Genomic DNA, 26,617 nt, shown 5'->3' with positions numbered 1-26,617 from the left:
ACTTCCTCAAACATACTTCTTCTGCCATGTTAACCTTCCCCCCTTTTCTTTCCTTAAAGAGCGGCTCTTCACTTGCCACATCTTCTTGGGAAGCTTTCCTGGATCACTCCAGTGTGAGTTACTGATATCTCCTGTGTGTGTTCAAAGCACCTGTGTCCACCTTGTCCCTTACAAGCTGCTTATTTTTCTCCCCCATTAGCCTGTCCGGGGCTTGTGGGCAGCAGTCATGACCTGTCTCAGCACATAACACCATGTTTGGTACATAAAAGGTGCTCAGAGAAGCTTGTTGAACCAATGAATGATGACTGGGTGAACAAAGGAATCAGACTTCAGTCACAGTTTGCTCTCTTTGACCCACTTGTAGTCTCTCTCTTTACCTGAAAGTGTAAGTCTTGGTGACCCCACAAGGCAGCGTCTTGCCAGGTGGAATCAAGGGAGCTGTGATCCATAGACCAGCACCTTCCAGGATCACGTCATGGGCGGATGGGTGTCTGCCTCCCCTGTCCACACGGTAGTCAAAAGACAGGTTTTGCCCATAGCTCACCTGTTGATTCCCAAGAAATTTGACTGTGAAATAGAATTCGAAAAGATTGAGGTCAGTTCTGAGACTGGAGAAGCAAAGGAGTGAGTAAGTTTTCATCGATGTTGGCAATTCCTCTTGGGGTCCTACATTACCCACCCATCACCCCTCCCCAGCCACCCTGCCAGAAGAGCCAGTTCATGGCAGTGGACATGGCCTTGCAACTCTTGGCCACAAAGAAGGGTTAGTTACTGAAACGCTAAAAGGGCCTCATTATAAGGCAATTCCATCCATTACATGATTCATAGCCTGGTCCCTATGACAGACCAATATGTAAAGGTCCCAGGTCTATCAGCAATAATACCATTTGTTACATAATGCTTTCTAGTTTACAGAATACTTTCACCAGCATCATCACATTTGATGGCAATAATTCGTGGAGGTTGTCATTATTCAACAGCTGAGGGAACTGAAGTTTGGAAAGGTTAAGAGGCCACCTTGCCCAGGAATCACATATTAGCTAAGGATATGAACTAGGATTAAAATTCTAGCCAGAGGGGCTTCACTGGTGGCTCAGTGGTTGAGAATCCACCTGCCAATGTAGGGGACATCGGTTCGAGCCCTGGTCTGGGAAGATCCCACATGCCACAGATCAACTAAGCCCGTGCACCACAACTACCGAGCCTGCACTCTAGATCCCACGAGCCACAACTACTGAAGCCTGTGAGCCACGACTACTGAAGCCCGCGCGCCTAGAGCCCGTGCCCCACAACAAGATAAGCCACTGCGATGAGAAGCCCGCGCACCTCAACGAAGAGTAGGCCCCACTCGCCGCAACTAGAGAAAAGCCTGCACGCAGCAACGAAGACCCAACGCAGCCAAAAATAAATTAATTAATTAATTAATTTAAAAAAAAATCTTAGCCAGAGCTTTTCCATCCAGCTTCTCTGACTAATGTATATTTTTAAAATTTACAAGCGGTTTAAAGCTTTGAGAAATGGTTTCTTTTCACTTTTCCATCTGTTTCTCAGTAGACCCACAGATTTGACCACCGTCCTTATTTCTTGTCTTGATGGGAAACCTAGAAACTTCCCATTTGACTGAAGTAGGGACCTGAACCAGGGTCTGACCACCTGGACACCCAGTTCTGCTGTACTGTGCCATGACTTTGTCAAGAAGGGCTGAAGCCCCACTTGTCTCCTGGAGATACTACTGCCCAGAATACTAAGTGATAAGATGTCCACATTTTCTAGCCCCATTTTTCTATCTTGACTTCTTAGTGTTCTAAGTTGGCTTCTACAGGAAAAATACCATACATACCAGGAGCTATAAAATAGACAGGGTCTGACTGTCGTGCTGAGCTAAACACATCTCGATGGCGCTGTGACCATTGGAGTTTTGCAGGAGACCCATTTCTTTGGACAGCCTTCCAGCCATCAACATCTGAAACACAAATAAAACCACTCTGCATTTGGACAACATCTACTGAGTTAAACAAGGCACTAGCAGTGAGTAACAAGTGGGGATTTCTTAATGCTTCCACATTCGTGTACCATCCTCAAAATCCCCTGTGCACCTCTCTACTTTGTATTCACCTTCACCCACTCCTGCCCTACAGCTGCTGTGACTTCTTGTCTCCGAGTCTGACTCTTGGAATAAGAGAGCATGTTTTCATCTGCCTATAATTTGTATTTTTATTTTATTTACATAAACAGGGTCTGGCCTTAGTGAGGTAAGAGGGTCTAGTATGTTCAAAGAGAAACTCAGAGTTGAAATCATATTAATCTCCCATATTTTTAGAGTGCTTTGTAGCTTGGTAACTAATTTCACATAAATCAACTCGTTTGGCGTATGTGAAAGCGGTATTATCAGTGAATGTGAATTCCAGGAAGACTCATGTTAAGCCCTTCAATTCAAAAGAATGATTCTTTTGTGGTTTTAAAATAGATGAGATGGGAAATGCAGGGAGATGAAAATCTGGTCTCTTTTTAGTTATTTTTTTAAGTTATTCATACGCTGGTCTGAGTAAACTATTCAGCTATAACTTTTACAAGACATTAGGCTCTTCCTTATTGCCTCAAAAATAATATACATTTAAAGCGAGAAGAGAGTTGCTAAAGATGACTCAAGGACCCCACGCTGTGGACGGAAGTCTATAAGCACAAAACCCTATACAACATTAAAAGCAAAAAACCTAGAAAACAGATCGCTTTACCTTGATGGAAGGTCGAGGTGATTTTATGGACACTGTAGTCTCCAGAGCTTCGGCAGCTGGCTGAATGGCCATAGCAAAAACACTGGGTACAGCCCTCAGGGTTTCCCCCATCCAGGTGATAGTAACCTGGTCGGCACCTGCGGTGATGTTTTAGAAATCAAGACAATATTACAGGTTATTTCTTGTCCCTATAGAGAATATGATCATTTCTACTTTCTCTTCCACCCGGCCCATTAATTCCCAAAGGTGAGGAATACTAAGTTACACATACCACCCCCCACTCCCAGACCCCCCAATGGACAAATCACAGCTCCCCATTAAGAAAGCACAAAAGGGCTTCCCTGGTGGCGCAGTGCTTAAGAATCCACCTGCCAATGCCTGTTCAATCCCTGGTCCGGGAAGATCCCACATGCTGCGGAGCAACTAAGCCCGTGCGCCACAGCTACTGAGCCTGTGCTCTAGAGCCCGTGAGCCACAACTACTGAGCCTGCGAGCCACAACTACTGAGCCTGCACGCCTAGAGCCTGTGCTCCGCAACAAGAGAAGCCAACACAACGAGAAGCCCGTGCGCCGCAACAAAGAGTAGCCCCGCTCGCCGCAACTAGAGAAAGCCCGCGTGCAGCAACGAAGACCCAACACAGTCAATTAATTAATTAATTAATTGATTGATTAATTTAAAAAGAAAGCATGAAGAATATTCACTTTCTCTTGCTCTGGTAAAGCAGTATCATGTTTGATGTGATGGTCTGGAAACAGTGATTTTCCCCATCCTTGGTGAGGAATTGAGTGGGAGAGATGGGGAGGGGTCAGGTAGGGATATGCAGAGCTGGCCCTGTCCTGGAGTAAGTATTTAACTGGGGCAAAAGGGTGGGAAGTGGGGGCCAGCAAAAGAAAGGCAAATGCTCCCGCCCCAGCACCCACTCAGCTGTACTGACCCCTCCCAGACCACCCTCCCTGGCATTGCCCACCATCCCTGCCCCTTGTACCTAGGCTCTGACCCCCAGGGGAGGGGGCAGGTGAGGTTATGCCAAAAAAGGATGGCTAGAGGCTCCTACAAAAGCAAAATGTAGGCTGGCCTCCCCTCTGCTCCTAGCTCAAGCCCTCCGGTGACTTCTCTGGGGACCACAGCTGGCAGACAAGTCCCGGAGGCTGGGGTCATAGAGAAGAGGGCAGGGGAAGCTGGGAAGGATTTGTTTTCTTCTCTGTTCAAGTTAACGACATCCTTCTACATGAAATAATGGTAGTTTCAATTATCATTTATTTAGCACTTGTGATATGCCAGGCACCTTACTTATGCTCCTTCATTTAATCCTCACTACAACCTTATGAGATAGGAATTGTTATTTCCAATTTTCTTAGATGATAAGACCAAGACCAGAGAGGTTAAGAAACTTGTTCAAGGTCATACAACTGGTAAGTGGCTGAGACAAAATTCAAACTCAGGTATATCTGCTGATAGATTACGTGGTCTAATCCATTGGACTATATGTCAAGAATATGTTCATTGTGCAAAATCACGGAAAAGCAGTTTAGCCGTGAACAACAGATGCTTCAGAGACCAGCTGTAAATAAATAAGTTGGGGGTTTTTTTCCTATAGAGAAAGGGTTTAAAAAATCATTATAGTTTCTGTGGAGGAAACCTTCAGATTAAAAGAGATTAAAAACCAAGGAAGGGGGCTTCCCTGGTGGCTCAGTGGTTGAGAGTCCACCTGCCGATGCAGGGGACACCGGTTCGTGCCCCGGTCCGGGAAGATCCCACATGCCACGGAGCGGCTGTGCCCGTGAGCCATGGCCGCTGAGCCTGCGCGTCCGGAGCCTGTGCTCCGCAGCGGGAGAGGCCACAGCAGTGAGAGGCCCGTGTACCGCAAAAAAAAAAAAAAAAAGAAAAAAACCAAGGAAGGAAGGAAAGAAGGAGGGAGGAAGGGAGGAAAGAAGTGGGGAGGCACAGAAAGGGTGGAGAGGGAATGATAAAGGAAGGGAGGTGGGGGAAGGGAGGTGGGGGGAGGGAAGTGAAGGGAATCAGGCAAAACTAAACCACAGTGTTTAAGGATGTGCTTGGGTAATTAATTATGAAGAAAAGTAAGTCAGTCAGAATAGTGGTGACCTCTAGGAAGGAGAGAGGGTGTTACGAGGCCGGCATAGTTTTAGCAAAGGTCTATTTCATATAATCGGTGCTGCTGGCAACATTTATGTGACTTTCTATTTCTGTGTTCTATTTTGAAACTTAAAATGCTTTCAAAAAGTGACTCCTTTTTTAACACTTAAAGCTATGTTTCCTCACACACACACACACCCCACCTCAGCAGCAAAGAACCCCCTGAAAACAAAAGCCAGGAATGTACCTGGCATTTCCTCTGCCCAGGTATACGAGACTGGCAGGATGCCAAAGAACTGCTTTCTTTCCTTTAAGGAAATAAGAGGGAAGCCTTTACCTCTGGGACCTACCTCGCAGCCCTCTGCTCACAACAGTATCAGGAGAGGGAAGAGTTTTAAGTCTGGGCGCAGTTTGTACTAAAGGAATTTCCTGCAGCAGCAACTGAAGGTGGATAGACCTGGTTGCACCACCTGTCCCAACGTGGTTTGGGACCCAAAGGGCTCTTACATCTCCCCCGCTGGTTCATGTGTGTGCATATAACCACCATCCCATCCCCGGTCCTTCTCAGCACGGGACGGTTATCTGTGGCCATACACTGCGATATTCCCACTTACTAAGATTTTCCCAACATGTTTAATTAGACCAGGCCTTTCCTGGGACCAGGTTGAGTCATGTGACCTCATCGCAGCGTACCACCTTGCATAGAGCCCCTGGGATTCAGAGCCAGCTGGCCAGGGACTCACTGGGGCCCTGTGCCTCTGTCACAGCATAAACAGAGAAGGGACCCAGAGCAAAAGCTTGGAGTCCAGTGAGATTTGGGGCCTTGGTTGCACTTTTTTTAAGGTCTAGTTTTTGAGGGAAGTCCCAGTGGTTAAGGCTCTGCGCTTCCAATGCAGGGGGCATGGGTTTGATCCCTGATAGGGGAACTAAGATCCTCCATGCCATGCAGCGCGGCCAAAAAGTAAAATTAAACATAAATAAATAAAGCCTAGTTTCTGAGGACAGGGGGCAGGAAGAAGGTCATCTACATTTGTTAAGTGTCCGTTTTCTGTAATTGCACTCAGAGGATGAATTCTCAAGCTAGCTGCCGAGGGACACCCTGCTGTGCCCGTAGGGTCACAGTTCACACAGACCTATCACAGCGCCCTCCGGTGACAGCTGACTTGCAGACACAGCGGCCTGTGTCACAGGGCCCCGAGATGCCAGCCGGATCACAGTCACACTTGGAGTCCCTGAGAAAGAAGAAAAAGAAAATTAGGGATGTGTTTCCAAATACTTTGCAACTATACACGTGAAGATCAAGCACTCATAAGCAAATGTCACCAACTTGAGTCAATCCTTCATCTTCAGTGAGGCCTCTCTTAGCTATTCTTGTCCATGCTAATCTCCCTCAGACCCTTGAAGAATTCGTTTGTCCATGCTCCTGCTACTCAAAGTGTGGTCTGTGGCCGGCAGCCAGTCCAGGAACTGTTTGCTACCCAATCCTATAAAGAGGAGGGGGGCTTCCCTGGTGGTGCAGTGGTTGAGAGTCCGCCTGCCGATGCAGGGGACGTGGGTTCGTGCCCCGGTCCGGGAAGATCCCACGTGCCGCGGAGCGGCTGGGCCCGTGAGCCATGGCCGCTGAGCCTGCGCGTACGGAGCCTGTGCTCCGCAACGGGACAGGCCGCAGCAGTGAGAGGCCCGCGTACCGCAAAAAAAAAAAAAAAAAAGAGGAGGGGTTTGCCGCAGAATGTAAACCACATTCATCACAAAACTGTTTAGTTTAGTTTGGTTGACCGTTTGGGTCAGTTGACATTAAGAAAAAAAAAAGTTATCATTTGTTTACCTATTGTTTAATTCAGTGGTGTCTGCTTTCATCGTGATTGATTCCATCTACTTGCTTTTGGTTCATTTAGTTCTTACTTCTGGTGACACTTCTATTGACATATAATTCATACCATGTAATTCACCCATTTAAAGTATACAGTTCAATGGGTTTTAGTTGACCCTCAGAGCTGTGCAACCAGCACCACAACCAAGTTTAGAACACTTTTATTACTCCAGAAAGATACCCCGTGTCCTTTAGGAATCACCCCCATCCCCTCCCTCCAGCCCTAAACAACCACTGACCAACTTTTGTCTCCGTAGATTTGCCTATTCTGAACATTTCCTATCAATGGAATGGTACAACATGTGGCCTTTTGTGTTTGGCCTCTTTCACTTAATATGTTTTCAAGATTCATCCACGTTGTACCATGTATCAGTAGTTCCTTCTTTTTATGGCTGAATAAAATCCTGTCTCGTGAACATACTACAGTTTGTTCATCCATCCATTGGAATGGACATTTGGGTTGTTTTCACTTTTTAGCTATTATGAATAATGCTAATGTGAACATCTGTGTACAAGTTTCTGTGCAGATACGTATGTTTTCATATCTCTTGAATGTATACCTAGGAGTTAAATTGCTACTAGTTTCGCTGACTTTTTTTTTTTTTTTGGTCGCAAGACTTTCTCGATAAAAAAAATCAGTATTTTCCTCATTTAATTTGAGCACAATCTCCTTGACTTGTGCAGACTAGAGCTTTGACTAATGGCTGACTCATCAAAGCACCGGTCTCTGTCGCTGCGTTCGGCACATAAGCACATGTGTTTATCTCATGCGTCTAAAACCAAGTCTGTTGTCTTTTCCCTACTGACCTGCTCCCCCTCTGACTGCCGCGTGACCCCAGCAAATCCTGCCAAGCCTGCGTCTGACTCCTCGTCCTTCACATTCCTCATCCAGTCAGATGCCAAGTCCCAACCAGCTTCCTGAAGATTTCTTTCCCAATCTTCATCTTCCCACAGTCTCCTCCCCATCTTGGTCCCTCTATACCATTATCAGGATCCTCTGAGAAACATGTGTTCAGCATCTGCTCGTTGCTAAGCACCAGGGATAGTAAGAAATAGGAAATAGCCCTGTCCTCTAGGAGTAAAACAACAGAGTCAGAACACGGAGGGGTGGAGACTGGTCTGGAAGGTCTCTGTGAGGAGAAAGACAAGGTGGGGATGGAGCCAGCGAAGCTCTGCATGGCTCTGAGGGAGGGAAGAGTGCTCTAGGCCAAGGCTGACGTCACATAGCTTGGCTCCTTTGAAGAAGCAAAGGAAGGCTGGGAGGGGGTGAGAAATGGAGCAGTAGCCTAAGGCCGAGGGTGGAGGGGGCAGGAGGGTCTTGCAGGGCCCTACCTGCCTAGATAAGAAGTTTGGATTTCATTCTAGGTGGGAAAGGAGCTAATGGAAATTTGGAGCAGAGCCGTGATATAACACACTTCATATTTTACAAGGGTTTACAAAAGAGAGACAGGGCCCAGGGAGGGGTCAGGGAAGTCTGGGAGAAAACAATCTACATAAAGGCCCAGATGGTAAGAGAACTTGGGCCAGTGGTAATGGGGATGGTGCAGGTATGCCTGGTGGGTGGGTCTCATATGGGCCAAGGGTTGGAAACATGGGCGATGGGGAGGCGATGCCTCTGTGGGTGGCCTTCTAGCCAATGGCTTCCCTGCCAGGCTCCCCCTCCTCTAAGCCAGCCCAACACCCTGCCAGGCTCTGCATCTCTGTGGGTTGGTCATGTGATTTCTAACGTATGCTCCACCTTCTTCCAAAAAGGAAGTTGAGGAGGGATAGAGAATGCTTCAAGCTAAAGGGGATTAAAATGATGCAGAAAGTTCTTCTACTCTGAGTCTATTTATTTGAAACGAGTTCCAGGTTAAAATTTGAAGGACTCTTTACTTCCATCCTACTTTATCTAAAGGAGGGGCAGTTGTCAGGGTGAAGACCCTAGGTTCCAGAGACAAAACTCTGAGCCTGAATTTTAAGTCCACCCTCACCAGTAACACAGGGCATCTTATTTATCCTCTCACGATTTCAGTTTCTTATCTTTAACACAAGCATAAGGCTAATCCCAATTTTTTAGGATTATTGTGAGAAGTCAATGAGATGGCCCACGTGAGGTCCTCGAAACGGTGTTTCAGTAACTCAGTTACTCAGTAAATGTTAAGCGGTCCCTAATGTTGATACAATTGCGGAAGCCACAGTGACGGGACAGGCACTTACAGGAGTCTCTGGTCTTGGGTGCACCCAGCCTCGGTGAGGGTGTGGAAGCCTGGCAGACAGCGGTCACACCTGTCTCCTGTCACACCTGGCTTACAGCTGCATCGTCCAGCATTGTCACATCGAGCGCTAAGAGAACCTGTGACCACAAGGTAGGGAAAAGGAAAGAAGGAAAGGAAATATTTAATTTATGCAACATTAGGAAGAAAACGTCACCCTGTGGGAGCTCAATAAATACTAAGTAATAACCACCACCTGCTGCTTCTAGTAATTCTCTCACATTATCTGGGTATGCATCCACCCACTAGGGAACGTCCTGACAGCCAAGGATAGCTTCTTCAGGGAAAGGAACAGAGATGACTCCTGAAAGCATTATTATTTATATATCTACTCTGGTTTCAACATGAAGTAGTTTGTCAAATCCTTGAGATCTCAAGAAGGAACAGTGGTAAATGAGCACTTCGGCCTCCACAAAGACAGGATAAGAGAGTGAGCCACGTTCTACCTTAACTCTGGCAGGCAAACGCCATCTTTTAAGGGGCAGCGCTTGTATGGTATGATTTTAAGAGTACAAAAAAGCCTCTTGACCAAAAACATCTCTACCTACCTGGGGTGGCAGAAATCCTCACCCTTGGAGCATCACCCCTTGTAAGGCGTGAAGACCCTGTGCATTTTACCTGGTTTGGGGCACTAGAGTACTTGTCCGACGATTCATTTTTTATAGACATGCTCTGTAAAACGGGACCTCGCAGACTGCATATTGATGAAAGGCAAGAGGTGCTCCGGATAACAAAATGTGCCACTCTGGAATCCAGCCACCCCTCACCGCACCCCCTTCCACACCCCAGTTCCAGCCTCCATCTTCTCTCACCTGAACCCTGCCTCACACTCTTCTTCCCGCCCCCATCCTTCTCTCCCTATGCTCCATTCTCTCTACAGAAGCCAGAGTGTTCCTTTTCAAATGGAATTCAGATCATATGACTCGTCTGTTTAATAAGTCTTCCAGCGGGTCCCCACTCTGAGCCGAATAAAGTGCAAACTCTGTACCACGGCCTACAAACTCGACCTCTCTTGCTTCATCTCCCGCTCTCCTTCACTGAGGTCCAGCTCCCCAGCTCCCCTCCCTGTTCCTGGAATGTGCCAACTGCTTCTCTCCTCTGGGCATTTGCACCTGCTTCTCCCTCAGCCTGGAATGCTCCTTCCCCAGAACCTCCCCTCCATGGCCCATTCTCAGCACTTACATCTCGATTAAATATTACTTCCCTAGAGAAACCTTCTCTGACTCTCATATCTAAAATATCCATCCCACTGCTCGCCCCGTCCTTAGCCCTGCTTACCGATGACTACCTCAGCTTATGTTCTCTGCTGTATCCCCAGCACCCAACACAAAGAAGAGGCTCAGAAATCTGTTGGATTAATTAACCCTTAAGAAAAAGGATGTGGCTATTGTGAAATGAGTTAGGAAAAAGCCAAAAGATGAGGTGGAAGGTGGCTCACCCACTTGATAACTTCCCAGCAGTTGGCAAAATTATAAAGTAACCCCTATATTCCAACTAACTGTGATAATTAGGCTATTCGTAATCTATAAAGTCAACAGAACTCTAACCATTAGCTCCTTTTTTTCCTAATTTCTTACCAGTCTGTGAACTTTTAATTCACTTGTGGATACAATTCAAATCAATAAGAGTATTGGCTCTGTATCTATAGCCGCAGGTGAGACATGAAATACATTAGTCACATTCACAGTTAGAGTCTGTGAAAGTCTCCACGTCAACTTTGCAACACTTGAAAGGGCCCTCAGTGATAATAACATAAACTACATTTTTTGAGCACCTGCTACGTGTGAGACACTGAATTGGGCACTTCATATTAGCTCACCGTATCTACTGGTGAATTAAGAACTGACGGAAGGATAACAAATCCATTTGTGGATAATAGGGCGCTCTCAGAGGATCAGGCAGGTGGCAACAAGATCAGATGTGCAGTTTATTTAGAAGGTCAACTCTAGAGCAACTGCAGGATGGCTTGGCGACAGGAGAGCAGCAGGCTCTCAGGGCAGAAACCCTCCCCTGACGTGATGGCCCAGATTACAGGAGTCTGGATGAAAAGTGGATCAACATAGATGACAGCAGGTCCCCAGAGGGCACTGCTAGATATGAGCCTCCTGACACACCAGAGAAGGCCAGAGGAGGAACAGAGCCTCACACTGAATCATCAAGAGAAGATAACCAGTTTAGTTTGGGACACAATGAACTTTGGTGAAACTGTTCATCTGGAGCTCAAGAAAGAGGCTGCAGATGAAGACTTAGGAGCCTTCAGCCCACAGGCAGAACAGGAAGCCATAGCAAGTGTAAGGTCACTCTGGGAGCAGATAGACAGAGGAGGGGAAGGTGCCTTAGACAGAAATGGAACCTCACTGATTAAGGAAAAAGTGATGGGAACAGGGAGAAGTCTCACGGAGGAGAATTCTGGGAAGAGTTAAGGGAGAAGGAAGAGGGGATGGTTTTCAGGATCTAAGGCAAGAGAGCATTTAACAAGATGAGAGTGAGGAAAGACCACTGGGGTTGGCACTTAGAGACAAACAGCAGACAGGTCTAAGAAGGTAAATTCTTTTTGTGTGTGTGTGTTATGCGGGCCTCCCACTGTCATGGCCTCTCCCGTTGCGGAGCACAGGCTCCGGACGCACAGGCTCAGTGGCCATGGCTCGCGGGCCCAGCAGCTCCGCGGCATGTGGGATCTTCCCGGACCGGGGCACGAACCCGCGTCCCCTGCATCGGCAGGCGGACTCTCAACCACTGCGCCACCAGGGAAGCCCCAGAAGGTAAATTCTTGTTTGAATTTATGCTCTGATGAGTAACATTAAATGTTCCTTCTTTAATACCATTTAATTATTTTTAACATAAATGGGTGTTAATCTGGGACCCAGAAACACATTGTTTTTCTCCATTCAAATTAATGGAAACTATGCTTTCAATTTAAGAAAACTCTCCCTACAGTAGTTTTTCAGAAACAAATTATTCTTTTTTTTTTTTTAATTTTATTTATTTTTGGCTGTGTTGGGTCTTCATTGCTGAGCTCAGGCTTTCTCTGGTTGTGGCAAGAAGGGGCTACGCTTCGTTGCAGCGTGAGGGCTTCTCATTGCGGTGGCTTCTCTTGTTGCGGAGCACAGGCTAGATCTAGGTGCGGGGGCTTCAGAAGTCGCAGTACATGGGCTCAGTAGTCGTGGCGCACGGGCTTAGTTGCTCCACGGCGTGTGGGATCTTCCTGGACCAGGGATCGAACCTGTGTACCCTGCATTGGCAGGCGGATTCTTAACCACTGTGCCGCCAGGGAAGTCCCAACAAATTATTGTTATAAAGTGGAGAAGACTGTACTTTATTTTGGGGTTTTTCCCAAATAGCCCTAAACAGTACTGTACAACACAGTCTTCTGTTAACAGTCATCTCATGGAAATAGGCATTCTGTGTTCAAAAGAGTTTGGGAAATTGTATATCCTAAATCTTTCAGAGATTTACAACATAACAGCACATTCAGTAGGCATGAATCTTGCTTAACTTTCTAATGCCAGTGTTTCCAAACATTATTTGACGTTCTTACAGGCAACGCCTATTATTATCTTGGGAAACACAATATTCCATAGGACATGATGTAGAGAATACAGTTCTAGAAGCTGGGGGACATGAAAAGAGCCCAGGCTTTGGGGTCCAACAATTCTCACCTCAAATACCAGCTCTGCCACTGATTAGCTGTGTGTCCTTGGGCAAAGGGACACACATCCCTTCTTTAAGTGGGGACAATCATACCTTGTAGAGCTGTTGTAAAACTTTGAACTAAAATATATGAAGGGCCTTGGACCTAGAGACTGTCGTACAGAGTGAAGTAAGTCAGAAAGACAAAAACAAATACTGTATGCTAACACATATATATGGAATCTAAAAAAAAAAAAAAAGAAAAAGAAAAGAAAAGAAAACAGTCAGAAGAACCTAGGGGCAAGATGGGAATAAAGATGCAGACCTACTAGAGAATGGACTTGAGGATACGGGGAGGGGGAAGGGTAAGCTGGGACGAAGTGAGACAGTGGCATGGACATATATACACTACCAAACATAAAATAGATAGCTAGTGGGAAGCAGCCGCATAGCACAGGGAGATCAGCTCGGTGCTTTGTGACCACCTAGAGGGGTGGGATAGGGAGGGTGAGAGGGAGGGAGATGCAAGAGGGAAGAGATATGGGGACATATGTATATGTATAACTGATTCATTTTGTTATAAAACAGAAACTGACACACCATTGTAAAGCAATTATACTCTAATAAAGATGTTAAAATAAATAAATAAAATATATGAAGGGCCTAATTCAACATCTCACACATAGTAGGTGCTCAAAAAACTAGTTTATACTCGTATCTTCTAGGCCTCCTTCAAGCCTTGCAAAGTTGACATGGAAACGTACACAGGCCCTTACTGTGAATAGGATTGATTTATTTCATGCTCCCAAACTTCCAAAATAATAGCATTGGGTTTTCAGAGTATCTCATTAAAATAAAAATACCTGTCCCAATTCCTACATCATGAGCTACTCTTAGGGACTGTGAACAATTGGGTTTAAAGGACAGATGAAGAACAGCTTACTGTTTCAATAAGCACTTTCAGGACTTATGTAATACAGTCTACATGCATCTGAGGACTCACGAAGGTATTCTAAAATGACTAATATTTAAAATTTAAACCAAGAGAGCTTGCTTCCTTTTGAGAACCCTTTAAAAATATATACACTTGCATTTTAAAATAACACTATTATTATTATTATTTAATCATTATATTTAATAATAATTAAATTATTATCTAAGACATGTCTTAAATAATAACTCAAATGTTTTAGTCTTGAGTAATCCACTGCCTGGGTCATATATATGTAAAAAAAATAAAATTAAGAGAACAAGCCCAATATCATTGACGTCTACATAGATCTCAAGAATTTAGGTATCGGGGAGGAAAACACACACACACACACACACACACACACACACACACACACACACACACACTGAATTTCAAAGTATCCACAAAACGTTATCAGGGTTATAAGAATTGAGGATAATTCAGCCCTGTTGCTGAGCCCACAAAATCATCACTTAAAAATAAGCCTAGGGCTTCCCTGGTGGCGCAGTGGTTGAGAGTCCACCTGCCGATGCAGGGGACATGGGTTCGTGCCCCAGTCCGGGAAGATCCCACATGCCGTGGAGCGGCTGGGCCCGTGAGCCATGGCCGCTGAGCCTGCGCGTCCGGAGCCTGGGCGCCGCAACGGGAGAGGCCACAACAGTGAGAGGCCCGTGTACAGCAAAACACAAAAAATAAATTAAATAAATAAATAAAATAAGCCTAGTTGCTGTATTTAGGAGAAATTGATGTGATGTCCAAAATCTGTGACCACTTTCGGGATTATGAATGCTGTTGGCTTCATTTGCCATGCATGGAATGGTAGCTTTTGGTAAGATGAATTCTGCATTTGAAATTGAATATACAACAAATTCCCTTGGGAAGTTATTATTTGAAAGTGAAAAATACCTCCTGGCTGGTTGGGCAACTGAGAAATCACATAAGAAATTAAATTTGTGCCACTGATTTAGTGACCTGTGCAGCTAACATGTAGCCAGAGATGGCGCATGGTGGGTACAGTCCCTGCCACCAACATGCCACTCAGCCCTCAAGTTTCATAACTTCCCTCTCTAAGCCTCTGATACTTCATTTGTAAAATGAAAATCATAATAGCACCCTCTTCATAGGGTTATTTGTGAAGATTAAATTAATTACTGGATGAAAGCATTTAGAAAAGTGCCTGGTATAGAGTAAGTGTGTAATGCATGGCAGCTATCATACAAGATATAAATCATCGCTGGGCTCCACTGCTTCCTACTAGGCTGTTCACCCTGAGTCTGAGATATCTATTCCCCCAAAGAAAAGAAAGAGCCAGGCTCACTGTTGCTGGGTGGGCAATGGACTACACAGTGTAAAAGAAACGATGGCGTGGTAAAGCTTCATTACCATCTCTCTTTGCTAGGCTTCACGCTCCTTGTCTATTCTAAGACTAATAACCTTGTCTTCAGGCCAGGCTTTCCAGCTGAGCCAATTATACTTCTCATCACATTCTCGCTGATTATTTTGCTGGGATGACCCAACTCCAGTGACTCACAACAAAGCTGCATAACCTAAGGGGATAAAGGGTCTTCAGAGAGGTTAAAGGCCCATTAAAGTAGAATCATTTTTCTTTACGACGTTCTTTGATTCAGAGGGAGAACTGCTAAACCCAAAGGATGCTGGATGCTGAGTCAAAGCCACAAAGCTGAGCAAAGCTGACTTAAACCACATAATAGCAGCAAGTCTGAAGAATCTGGGAATGATTGCTGGTATATGGGTCTGTATCAACACAGGGTCACCCCAGTTTTCTATAAGGCTCCCTGACACACTCTACCAGCAAGTCATGGCTAGGCCAAAATCTGCCCATTTTTAGACTCTTTCAGCTGCTGCTAAGAAACGGCTCCACAGAACTACACTAAGTCACAGCCATGCACTAAGGCTATACCTTTTTGGTAGACTAATATTGATCATATTATGCTATTAAACACTTTCTGGCAAAGAGGAGAAACAGATACTACCAAGGAAGATAAAAGACAAATAAAGTAGCTTTAAAAAGTCCCAACTTATTTACCTTCTTTCCCTGTTTACATTTACTAACTTGTCTTTACTGTCTGCCCACGATGAATATAGCGGGATGTGTGCGTCTGCGTACACAAAAACTACCTATGGTTCTGAGAATACAGCAGTGGGTGATACATTTTAAAAAAACAAACAACAAAAACAGGCTCTCCTCTGAACCAGCCACCCTGTTAGGTGCTTCCTATTTGTTGTTCTGTTTTCTCCTGTTCACAGCCCTGTGAAGGACTCTAATCTGCCTATTTATTTGTCTGTCTCTTCTATTAGTATCACTTCATATTGCTAGCACCCAGCACACCACCAGCAACAGATCTTTCTAATCTCTTATTTTTTGAGAGGTCGGTCAAAGGGACAGTTATGGATATGAAGAACTATCACTGGAAGAGTGCAAGCTTCTCTGTTCCCTGTTATCAGCCAGGAAAGTAATCGCATGTCTCTCTTGGGACTAGAATTCAAACTAATGTACCCTAAAGACCACAGCTGGTTCCTATAACCCAGACTTAAGAAAAACATATTTCCTTTCAGATTGAAATCGCTAAAAAGAACAGTATCTTCCCAATTGTTCTAGAAATTGAACATCTCCCTCTTGGCCTGCTCTGTCTCTCTCCCTGCCTCCCTCCCTCCCCATTCTCTCCCCTCCCCCTCACACCCTCCCCTTTCTCTCCCCTCCCCCCTCCCTCTTTCTTTCCCCATTTATCCAGCTACCTTTGGAGTTACAACTGCAGGGTAAACAGCGGTCTCTGTCTCTCTGGCGGTAAAATCCTTCCTTGCACCTCTGGCAGTGAACGCCACCCGTGTTGTCACTGCAGTGCAGGCAGCGGAATCCATTTCCTGTCAGTCTGTGAAGTTCCTCATCAAACACGCATTGCCTGGACTTCCCACTGCAATCACAGACTAGGGTCAGGGCAAAAAAAGACATGGTCAGCAGGAAACAAGTCAGGGGCAATCCTCCCGGGCGTTTTACTATTATGAATACAAATGATGCCCAGGGTACTACATATGAATTCAAACTGCTCAACGGCAGAAGGTCAGGGGGTCAAATGCACCACCTGATGATGGAGAGAGTTGTCGCTTTACCTAAGGAAGCAGTGCTGGTCAGGTGTTGCCTGGGAGAACACGAGAGAACATGAGGTCAGTGTTGCCAGACGGTGTTACCGACTCCTCCAGAGAAACCCCAAATCTTTATTATGTGTTTCTATGTGAAAAGTCCTGATTTAAATATTTGCAAGGAATTCATTTTTAAAATTCTGTGCAACCCCGTAGTACAAGTCTATGAGCTGGAGAAGACCTCAGAACTGCCAGCTCGTGCACTCCGGCACGACTACGTGTAAGAGCCGGTGGTGTCATCTGTTCAGGACCCTTAGCATCCGTCCCTCCAGGGATGATCAAGACTGAGGAGCAAATTTTTTTTTAATTTATTTTATTGAAGTATAGTTGATTTACAATGCTCTGTTATTTTCTGGTGTTCAGCAAAGTGATTCAGTTATACATACATATATATATATATTCTTTTTCATATTCTTTTCCATTATGGTTGGTTTATTACAGGATATTGAATATAGTTCCCTGTGTTCTACAGTAGGCCCTTATTATTTATCCATTCTATATATAATAGTTTGCATCTGCTAATCCCAAACTCAGTCTATCCCTCCCCACCCACCTTGGCAACCACAGTCTGTTTTCTACGTCTGTGAGTAGTTTTCTGTTTTGTAGATATGTTCATTTGTGTCATATTTTAGATTCCACATATAAATGATATCATATGGTATTTGTCTTTCTCTGTCTGACTTACTTCACTTAGTATGATAATCTCTAAGTCCATCCATGTTGCTGCAAATGGCATTATTTCATTCTTTTTCATGGTGGAGTAATATTCCATTGTGTATATGTACTGCATCTTCTTTATCCATTCATCTGTCCATGGACATTTAGGTTGCTTCCACATCTTGGCTATTGTAAATAGTGTTGCTATGAACATAGGGGTGCATGTATCTTTTCAAATTATAGTTTTGTCCAGATATACTCCCAGGAGTGGGATTGCTGACTCATATGGCAATTCTATTTTTAGTTTTTTGAGGAACATCCATACTGTTTTCCATAGTGGCTGCACCAATTTACACTCCCACCAACAGTGTAGGAGGGTTCCCTTTTCTTGAGCCGCTAATATGACTGTCTGGACAGGTATTTCCTCCCCTCTCACTGCCATAAGTGTCTCTCCCAAAACCAGGTGTCAAAAAGAACCATAGTCCCATTAAGAATGACTTTCCCCAAGTGTCTAGGAAAGTTTACCCTGTGCACGTTCCAAAGAGATTCATGGAGTGACTAACATCTCCATGTGGGACTGAAACCACCAATGAGGTAACAGGGGAAATCCTTAGTATTGTACCTGGCACACAGCAGATGCTCAAAAAATGTGTCAGCCATGGTTTGGAAAAGGTGGTGAGCCTTGAGGTTAAAAGAATGGTGTCAAATACCAGTTCTACTAATTCCTTAGGCAAATCACTTCAACTCTCTGAATCTTATTTCTTCTTTCAGAAATGCAGTCTCCATTATGTGCCTCCCTGGATTGTTGAAAGGACCCCACTGAGAAAAGAACATCAAGTCCTTCGTCTGTGCTATTTCACCCCTAACTCACATGAGATAGGCATTGCCTTAGATGAGAAAAATGCAGCTTGGAAAGGTTAAGTAACTTGAGCCAGTGGAGAGTTGGGATTTGAACCTCTGTCTCATGCCAAAACCCACTTTCTTTCACCCAGACACACTGTCTCCATTGGCCACGCAGCCCCAGTGATAGCCTGTCTCTGGCAGTGCCCAGGGCCATGACTTACCCAGAGTACTGACTTTAAAAAGCCGGCAAATGTACCAACATGTATGGAGCAGCTGCCCTGTGCAGGCTGGGTCAGCTCTGAAGGCACAAAGGTGGCAAAGGTGACCAAGTATATCTGATGAACTTCCCTAAGTGGCTTCCTTGCAAGAGCTCCTAAAACACTCTCTTACGCCTTTGGATGCCACCTAATCTAGGCAAAGTCAAGAACATCGATCCAGAGTCCACTCTATAGCCAGGACTTTACATCCAGCAGCTCAGTTCATTCTCACAGTAACACTTTAACATGGGTTTAATTATCCCCAGTCAACAGATGAAGAAATGAATGCTTAGAGGGGGTAGGTGTCTCACCTAAGGTCACACAGCTAAGTGGCAAGGATGTAATTGCTCCCAGGTCTGTCCAATTGCAATGCCCTCACCTTTCTATGTTATCCCTATGCCTCCAAGAGCTGGCTTGCCACTGCATGTAGGTATTCTTTCTATAACTCTCTCATAGAGAGTTACTCAGACCCTTCTAGAATTCTTCCTAATCTAGTAAGATGTCCCATCCCTCCTTAAACAGCACTGGTTATTACAAATTATTTCTATGCAGTTTTAAATCTGCCTCCCTTCCTGTAATTTTTACCATGTGTTCTGTTCTTCCCTGGAAAACAACACACACACACACACACACACACACACACACACACACACACACAGGCACACACACTGGCATACCTACTCTCTTCTCCATTTATTTATGTACTCATCAGACGTTTCTTTCAGGCACTGTTTTACAAGGTACTGCATCAGCCAAGTCCTTGAGTATCAGAAGAGAGTTAGAGCATCTCCCTCTTTAGTCTTTTCTTCTTCAGGTTAAACTGGAGACCTGTCACCTCCAAGACTTTCAACCATTTCCCAGGTCATGATTTCTTCTTGATGCCCCTCCTAGGAACAAACTCTAATTTTCACTATCTTTCTTTAAATGACCAGAATTTATTCCAGTTCTTCAAGTGTGGTTTGAACAGCTCAGCTTACAACAGGACCAGGTATTATAATTCCATGGATGAGCCTAACATTTTCATTAAACTCAAAGCATATGAAGTTTGCATTCAACTCAAACTCCCAGGGCTTTTTCACAGAACTGGTGCTAAGCTGAATCTTTCCCAAAGAATGTTTGTGTAACCAATTTGTTTCTTTGGATTTCTAACAGATGTGCCACACAGCCGTAATGTGCTGTGAAATTTCTACCAGGTACCTCATTAGGCACAATTAGGAGCTAAATTCACCAGCCAGAGATCCTTGTGAGGTCACCCAGCGGGATCACACACTGAGCCAATGCCCTCTCTACCCCGGATGACTTTTGGGAGCAATCTCAAAATAATTACGAACTTTTCATTGTGTCTTTGTTTTTTTTTTCCTCCCAGACCGGGGCACGAACCTGTGTCCCCTGCATCGTCAGGCGGACTCTCAACAACAGCGCCACCAGGGAAGCCCTATTGTGTCTTTTTTATTCAGAACAAATTTTTGCTGGTAGTGGTTAATTTCATAAGGAAATGATATATTTTTAGAGCACTATTTTAAAAATAGATAACCTTGTTATAATCTTTTTTTTAACCATTTCCCTCTCCTTCTGTCCTTTCTCCTTTAAAGCTCTACTATGCAAGAATTGATGTTCCTCTTTTAAATTCACAGCCTTCAATGGAGACGCAGTATAGTTCCAGTAAGGGAGGCCTTCAGCCAGCATCTCCACTCTGGAACTCAGCTACAAACCTATTGCTAAGCTACCCTCCTCTTCTCAAATGGGTTTCCCTTTAAGCCCAGGGTTATGCAGGCTGGAGTGAGGCGACCTGTGGGCCTCAGGCCTAGGGGATGTATTGGCCGCCTGTACCTGCAGTATGTGAAAATGCCAGGAAGAAACTCTCTCCAGCCTCGCCTGTGGGACTCTGAAGTTACCAGGCTGCGCTGAGTTCAACACTTAGCTGCACTGCACTTGGCTCACTGTCGAACCTTCCAAACATTCACACCCAGAGACTGAGGAGAGAGAATTTGCTCCTTTGCCATGGAATCATCCTTTCTGTCCTTGATGCATGTGAAACATGGCCTCTCTCAAAGCATCTCCCAAATTTAGACTAACTTTCCTAAGAGCAATTATTATTCATTCTCACTGCTGGAAAAAAAAAAACTCTTTTTTTTCAAATTCCAGAATATTCTCACAACTGTGCTTAATAAAGTGGGCCTCCTACAGCTTGTGCCTGGCCTTTTTTATTCTGTGACTGATTTCTGCCCAGTCACTACCAGGACACGTTGGTTGCCAAAGGGCACTGTCAGGCCAGGAGCAAGGCAACAGGGAGCAGTGGGGACACTGACAAAAGGGCTAAAGGAAGAAGCAGCACTTCAGCCCCAGCCAATGGTAGCCCCATGGGAATGATGCCTATTGTAATCAGCATTTCCACTTATGTTTTTTAAAGACAGAAGTCTGGCTTTGGGTACGAAATCTACTGATTTTTAAAGGTTGGCCAAAGAATATTTTAAAATTTTTAAAAAAATAAAGCTGTGTCCAAGGGCAACTCTTTGCACTGGGCTCTGCTATTCTAACAGGCTGAAAACACATCTCATGCTTTAGAGAAGGAAATATAAAGCCCTAGTGTATGGCACAGTGCCCCGTCCATAGTAGGTATTTGAGGTATTTTTAATGAACAAATGAATGAACGTTCTCTTGAACTTCAGGAAACTTCAGGGTACCCCTAGATGTGTTTCTACCATCTTCAAGACTCCACATGGCCGCATATGTCTGGACATGCTTTAAAAATACACATACCAGGGGCTTCCCTGGTGGCGCAGTGGTTGAGAGTCCGCCTGCCGATGTAGGGGACACGGGTTCGTGCCCCGGTCCGGGAAGATCCCACATGCCACGGAGCAGCTGTGCCCGTGAGCCATGGCCGCTGAGCCTGCGCGTCCAGAGCCTGTGCTCCGCAACGGCAGAGGCCACAATAGTGAGGCCCGCGTACAGCAAAAAAAAAAAAAATACACATACCAGGGGCTTCCCTGGTGGCGCAGTGGTTGAGAGTCCGCCTGCCGATTCAGGGGACACTGGTTCGTGCCCCGGTCCGGGAGGATCCCACATGCCGCGGAGTGGCTGGGCCCGTGGGCCATGGCCGCTGGGCCTGCGCGTCCAGAGCCTGTGCTCCGCAGCGGGAGAGGCCACAGCGCACATACCAGACTTCACTGGTGGCGCAGTGGTTAAGAATCCGACTGCCAAGGCAGGGGACATGGGTTTGACCCCTGGTCCGGGGAGATCCTACATGCCACGGAGCAAATAAGCCCCTGCGCCAACACTACTGAGCCTGCGCTCTAGAGCCCACAAGCCACAACTACTGAAGCCCGTGCGCCTAGAGCCCGTGCTCTGCAACAAGAGAAGCCACCAATGAGAAGCCCGCACACTGTAGCCCCCGCTCGCCGCAACTAGAGAAAGCCCGTGTGCAGCAACGAAGACCCAATGCAGCCAAAAAATTTAAAAAATTTTTAAAAAGAAAAAAAAACCAAATACCAGGGACTTCATTAGCTGTCCAGTGGTTAAGACTCCATGCTTCCACTGCAGGGGGCACGGGTTCGATCCCTGGTGGGGGAACTAAGGATCTTGTGTGCTGTGAGGCAGCAGCCAAAAAAAAAAAAAAAAGTTAAAAAAAAATACAAATACCAATATTTAGCATTTACTCTCTTCCCTGTTAATTGAGGGGACACTTTTCTCCATACGACCCCAATCCAGAAAATAGCCTTTCTTGGTAACTTATATTATGATTTATTTAGATTCACAGACCTAAATACACACCTATAATACACTTTAGAACAAGAGGATATGCTAAAAATGCTTTTGATTATACTTTCCTTCCCTTATGTTTAGCCTTGTTCAATTTTATGTCTAGAATTTTTTTTCATGTTTATTTTGTAATCTACTTGCTATTCTTCCAAATTTGGGGTCAGCTGTAAATTTTATAAATATGTTGTCTAGTTTCCATCAGGGAGCCTTGACACAAAAGCAAGTGATGGAAGTATAAAGATGGGGGTCTTGGACATGTCCTGGGTCGGCTGGGAATCATTTGTCAAGGTCCATTCATCCAATAAATATAGATTGAGCATCTATGTGCCAGGCAGTGTTCTAGGCACTGGGGATTTAGAGGTAGACAAAACAAATAGATGTTCCAGTCTTCATGGAGTTTTCATGCGAATTGGAGGAAAAGAAAATAAACAAGGCAACTAGTATAGGGAGAATATGTGGATAGCAATATTTGTGAAGGAGAAATACATAAAGCAGTGAAAGGAAATAGGTAGCTGGAGGTGGGTAAAGTGAATAGGAAGGGAGGGTTGAAAGTGCCATATGCTGCTTTACTGTTTTATCTCTACTTTGATATCTGTCTGTTCATGATCTTTGGCTATTTGTCTATCAGGCACGATGTTTTCAGCTGTAAAGCAATTATACTCCAATAAAGATGTTAAAAAAAAAATAGCCTGTGAAAAACCATAATGGAAAAAAAAAAAAAATATATATATATATACACATATAACTGAGTCACTTTGCTGTACTGTAGAAATTAACACAACATTGTAAATCAACTATACTTCAATAGATTTTTAAAAAATAAATTATCATGAATTATTTCTATAACAAATGTATCAAACTATTCACCTGTCATTTTGTTGCAGATTTTCCTTTCCCTCTCTGGATAAATCCCCTTTCTCTCCAAAGGACCTCACTCATAGATTTTGTTTAACTGATTCTTCTTCCTTTTTCTCCTTCCTTCTGTTCTCAATGAGACATACATTTATTTCATTCATTTTGGACACTGGGACTTCGTGAGCCAGTGAGATTTCTTTCTTTTTTAATTTTATTTTTATTTTTGGCTGTGTTGGGTCTTCATTGCCTGCACACGGGCTTTCTCTAGTGGTGGCGAGCCGGGGCTACTCTTCATGGCGGTGCATGGGCTTCTCATTGCAGCAGCTTCTCTTGCTGTGGAGCACGGGCTTTAGGTGAGCGAGCTTCAGTAGTTGTGACTCGCGGGCTCTAGAGTGCAAGCTCAGTAGTTGTGGCGCATGGGCTTAGTTGCTCCACGGCATGTGGGATTTTCCCAGACCAGAGCTCAAACCTGTGTCCCCTGCATTGGCAGGTGGATTCTTAACCACTGTGCTACCAGGGAAGCCCTGAGCCGGCAAGATTTCTATAGCCCTGAGCCAGCAAGATTTCAATAAAGGGAGTTGTAATGTTTTATTTCGTCAAATAAGACATTAAATATATACTTATTTGACATTTACTGGGCTTTGTCACACACTCATCACGTTATCCTTGTTTTCCTCACTTCACCATGGACAGGCACGGGTCCAGGACCTGGCATTAAGCTATCACTGTACCAGAAAATATAGAAACAACTCAGACTCAGACCCTGAATAGACCTGAAGCCTTATAGAGTCTAGGAATTAAAAGCAGCAGGATCTTTCTCCCCGTTTCACTGAACTCTGTATCATAGGAGCCAGGTCCTACCCACTACTCTTACTTGACTATTCATTTGTATGGTACTCTTTCCAAATTAGGGACATCTCTTCAAGGTTTTGTCTTATCCTCTCTCCACCCCCTCACTCTACTTCATTACACCCATGCCCTGTCAGCGGGGATGATCTCCACAGCTAAAGGAGCGAGATTCATCAAGTTCACCTCAAGCCCTGCATAAACCGAATCATTTTACTGATTTTCATGTATTTCAGTCTAGTAAAGCTTGGGTGGTAATTGCGTCTGACTCCGATGTATACTGCCTCTTTGGCACTTAAGCATTTATTATCATAATAACTATAATAGCATACCATCACTGACCCTCAAGGTGCTTCTTAGAAAAGCCTGCCGGGCAGCCAGACACAGGCCGATCTGCCCACCACCACCCAAGCTCCCCACCAGCAGGAAGATCCAGGAGTTGGAAACTCTACAAACAATGCAGCAACGTGTGTGGACTGCCTCAGGCTCACCTAACACTCCCACCCTCGCTCAAACACACAACTCTAAGATGTCAGGACAGGAAGCTCAGGGGCAAAGGCTGTTTCCAAGCTGTATCCTTCGGAGAATGAAATGAAACTGAAAATATTTCCTAGGGTTGTACTTGGGGCAAGGTCTTGGTATGATCAGCATCGGTGGCTGCAGTTCATCAAGACCTCATTTTAAATTCCCCAGAGGAAACATTACAAGCAATTACGAGAACGTTTCAACAATCTGGCATTCATATGGTCAATTGTGTACAAGCAGATCCCCTTTCTATTGTTCTAAATGTAGAAAAGCACAGCTCTGCTTTTCACCAAGCTGATCTAATTTCCACCTTCGTGTGATGGAACATCAATGTTTTTAGTGTTATAACAGTAAAAACAAAATTTCAAATCCAAACTCCTCTCAAAAACCCTGAAGGTTTGGCCCTGCTGACCTCTCCAACTTGATCTCGGTCCTCTTTCTAGCTCTTGTTCACTGGACTCCAACACATAGACCCTGGCACCCACGAATCCTGGAATGCACCAAGCTCTTTCCCTCCTGGGGCCTTTAGGCTTGCTGTTTTCTTTGCCTGGGCTCTCCCTGCTCACACCCTCCCTAAACCCACGCGGCAGCCAGAGAGATCTTAGGAACGTAAATTAGATGGTGTTCGGTCTCTACTGATAACCCTTTAAGAGCGTCTCCCTCTGGATGCCCACAGGTCTTCATCCCCATCTCTCTCTTGGCACTTATCACTTTAGAGCCTGAGTCATTACTATCTGTGTACATGACTTACTTCCTCTATAGCATTTCTCACTTTTGTACCCCATAGTACCTAGTACAGGGCTTGAGACTGTAACTGGTGGATAAATGGCTGGCTGGAAGGATTGGTTAGCTAGAAGGACAGATGGAAGAACGGACAGAAGGAGGAAAGAAGGGAGGGAGGGAGGATGGGAGGGAGGGAGGACGGAAGGAAGGAAAGAAGGAAGGAAAGCAGGCAGTCTGACTCTAAGAAAAGCCAAACAAGAACTGGAACTTACAGAAATCTCCCAGGACCCTAGAGACCCAATATGAAAATTTCTCAACACAATACATAAAGTTTTCATTGTCTACATATATGGCATTTCGGTGTAAAATAACTAATGTCTGTACCCAAAAAATACATGGTGAGATGAGAACAGAAAGAATTGTGAGAGGAATGTGATACTTTTGTTAGAAGGAGTTGTCTGAGACTTTCAGGTTGCGGCTCTCACCGGATGAACTATTGCTGTGCCAGGACTGCCTGTCCTCTGTGTGTGAGCCCGGAGCTGCCATCTCAAAGGGCAGCACGCCTAGGGCTGCGCGGGAGGAGGGGCGAGGGGAGGAGGCAGACGTGAGACCATGAGATCAGCTTGCCGTGATCAGGCAGCCTTGACAGGTAGTGTACTTGGCTGCTGTGTGGGACTATCTCAGGAGCTAGGAATCTGATCGTCATGTTTGAACCTGACAGCGTGTGCTGGCTGCTGTTACGTTGAGCTTTGCTGGACTTGCCGCCATGTCAGCTGCTCAGTGCACTAATACTGATTTAGTGAAACAGCAGCAAGTTGATAATAAGTTGCCCGTAATCTCCTGTGGATGAGTCCACGTATAAACCACTTAGAAACAGCGCTCAATTCTCTTCTTTATTTAGAGGAAAGGTGTGTGCCTTGTGTTCCATTTCTGGTATTTTGTGTCCCGCATTCCCTTTCTGAGACATTGAATGTTTTTCTCTCTCCTTCCTTTTTGAAACTCTCTTCCCTTGGATACTATGATGCTGTGCTGTACTGTACTTCCCCTTGGCTCATGACCCTCACCCCCTGCGCCATCCAAGTCTTTGCGGGATCCTCTCCTTGCCCCAACTCGAAGTGTTAGTGCTCCTCAAGGCTCAGTCCTGAACCTCCATGCCTCTCACTGAAGAACTCTCTCATCCAAGCCAAGGGCTTCAATAACCACGACGGGTATTGACATACCAAGATACTTCCCCGGCCCAGAATTCATTCTCAACTCTAGACCCTGATGCCCAGTCATCCACTTTACATTTCCAGCTGATTGTCTCAAAAGCTGTTTACACAAAACATGTTTAAAACCAAACTTGTGATTGTCAGCCCTTCAAGTCAGAAAGCTGGGAACTATCCTTATAGGGTCTCCATCTTTCTCGCTTGCCTCTATTCTATTCAACTCCCAG

The 26,617-nt window shown here is 45.0% G+C and overlaps 1 protein-coding gene across 7 annotated transcripts in view; it reads right to left on the bottom strand.

Moving 5' to 3' along the window:
- LAMC2 (laminin subunit gamma 2) overlaps window positions 1-26,617 on the bottom strand; it is a 62,281-nt gene that overhangs the window by 24,064 nt on the left and 11,600 nt on the right. For 4 of the 7 annotated variants that reach the window (XM_032636358.1, XM_032636349.1, XM_032636367.1 and 1 more), the window contains 6 exons: window positions 16,316-16,504; window positions 8,900-9,035; window positions 5,964-6,062; window positions 2,736-2,872; window positions 1,841-1,963; window positions 378-567 (listed from right to left, as the gene is read on the bottom strand). In XM_032636358.1, coding sequence (XP_032492249.1) covers window positions 378-567; window positions 1,841-1,963; window positions 2,736-2,872; window positions 5,964-6,062; window positions 8,900-9,035; window positions 16,316-16,504 — 874 coding nt within the window. Of the gene's footprint in view, window positions 1-377; window positions 568-1,840; window positions 1,964-2,735; window positions 2,873-5,963; window positions 6,063-8,899; window positions 9,036-16,315; window positions 16,505-23,100; window positions 26,422-26,617 lie in introns of those variants that run through there. The other 3 variants (XM_032636378.1, XM_032636386.1, XM_032636394.1) reach the window with 3 other exon arrangements.

Source organism: Phocoena sinus, chromosome 1 (genome assembly GCF_008692025.1).
Source record: "Phocoena sinus isolate mPhoSin1 chromosome 1, mPhoSin1.pri, whole genome shotgun sequence".
Lineage (NCBI taxonomy): Eukaryota > Metazoa > Chordata > Mammalia > Artiodactyla > Phocoenidae > Phocoena > Phocoena sinus.
Note: the sequence above shows the minus strand (reverse complement) of the source record. Positions and strands in the feature narration are given on the sequence as shown.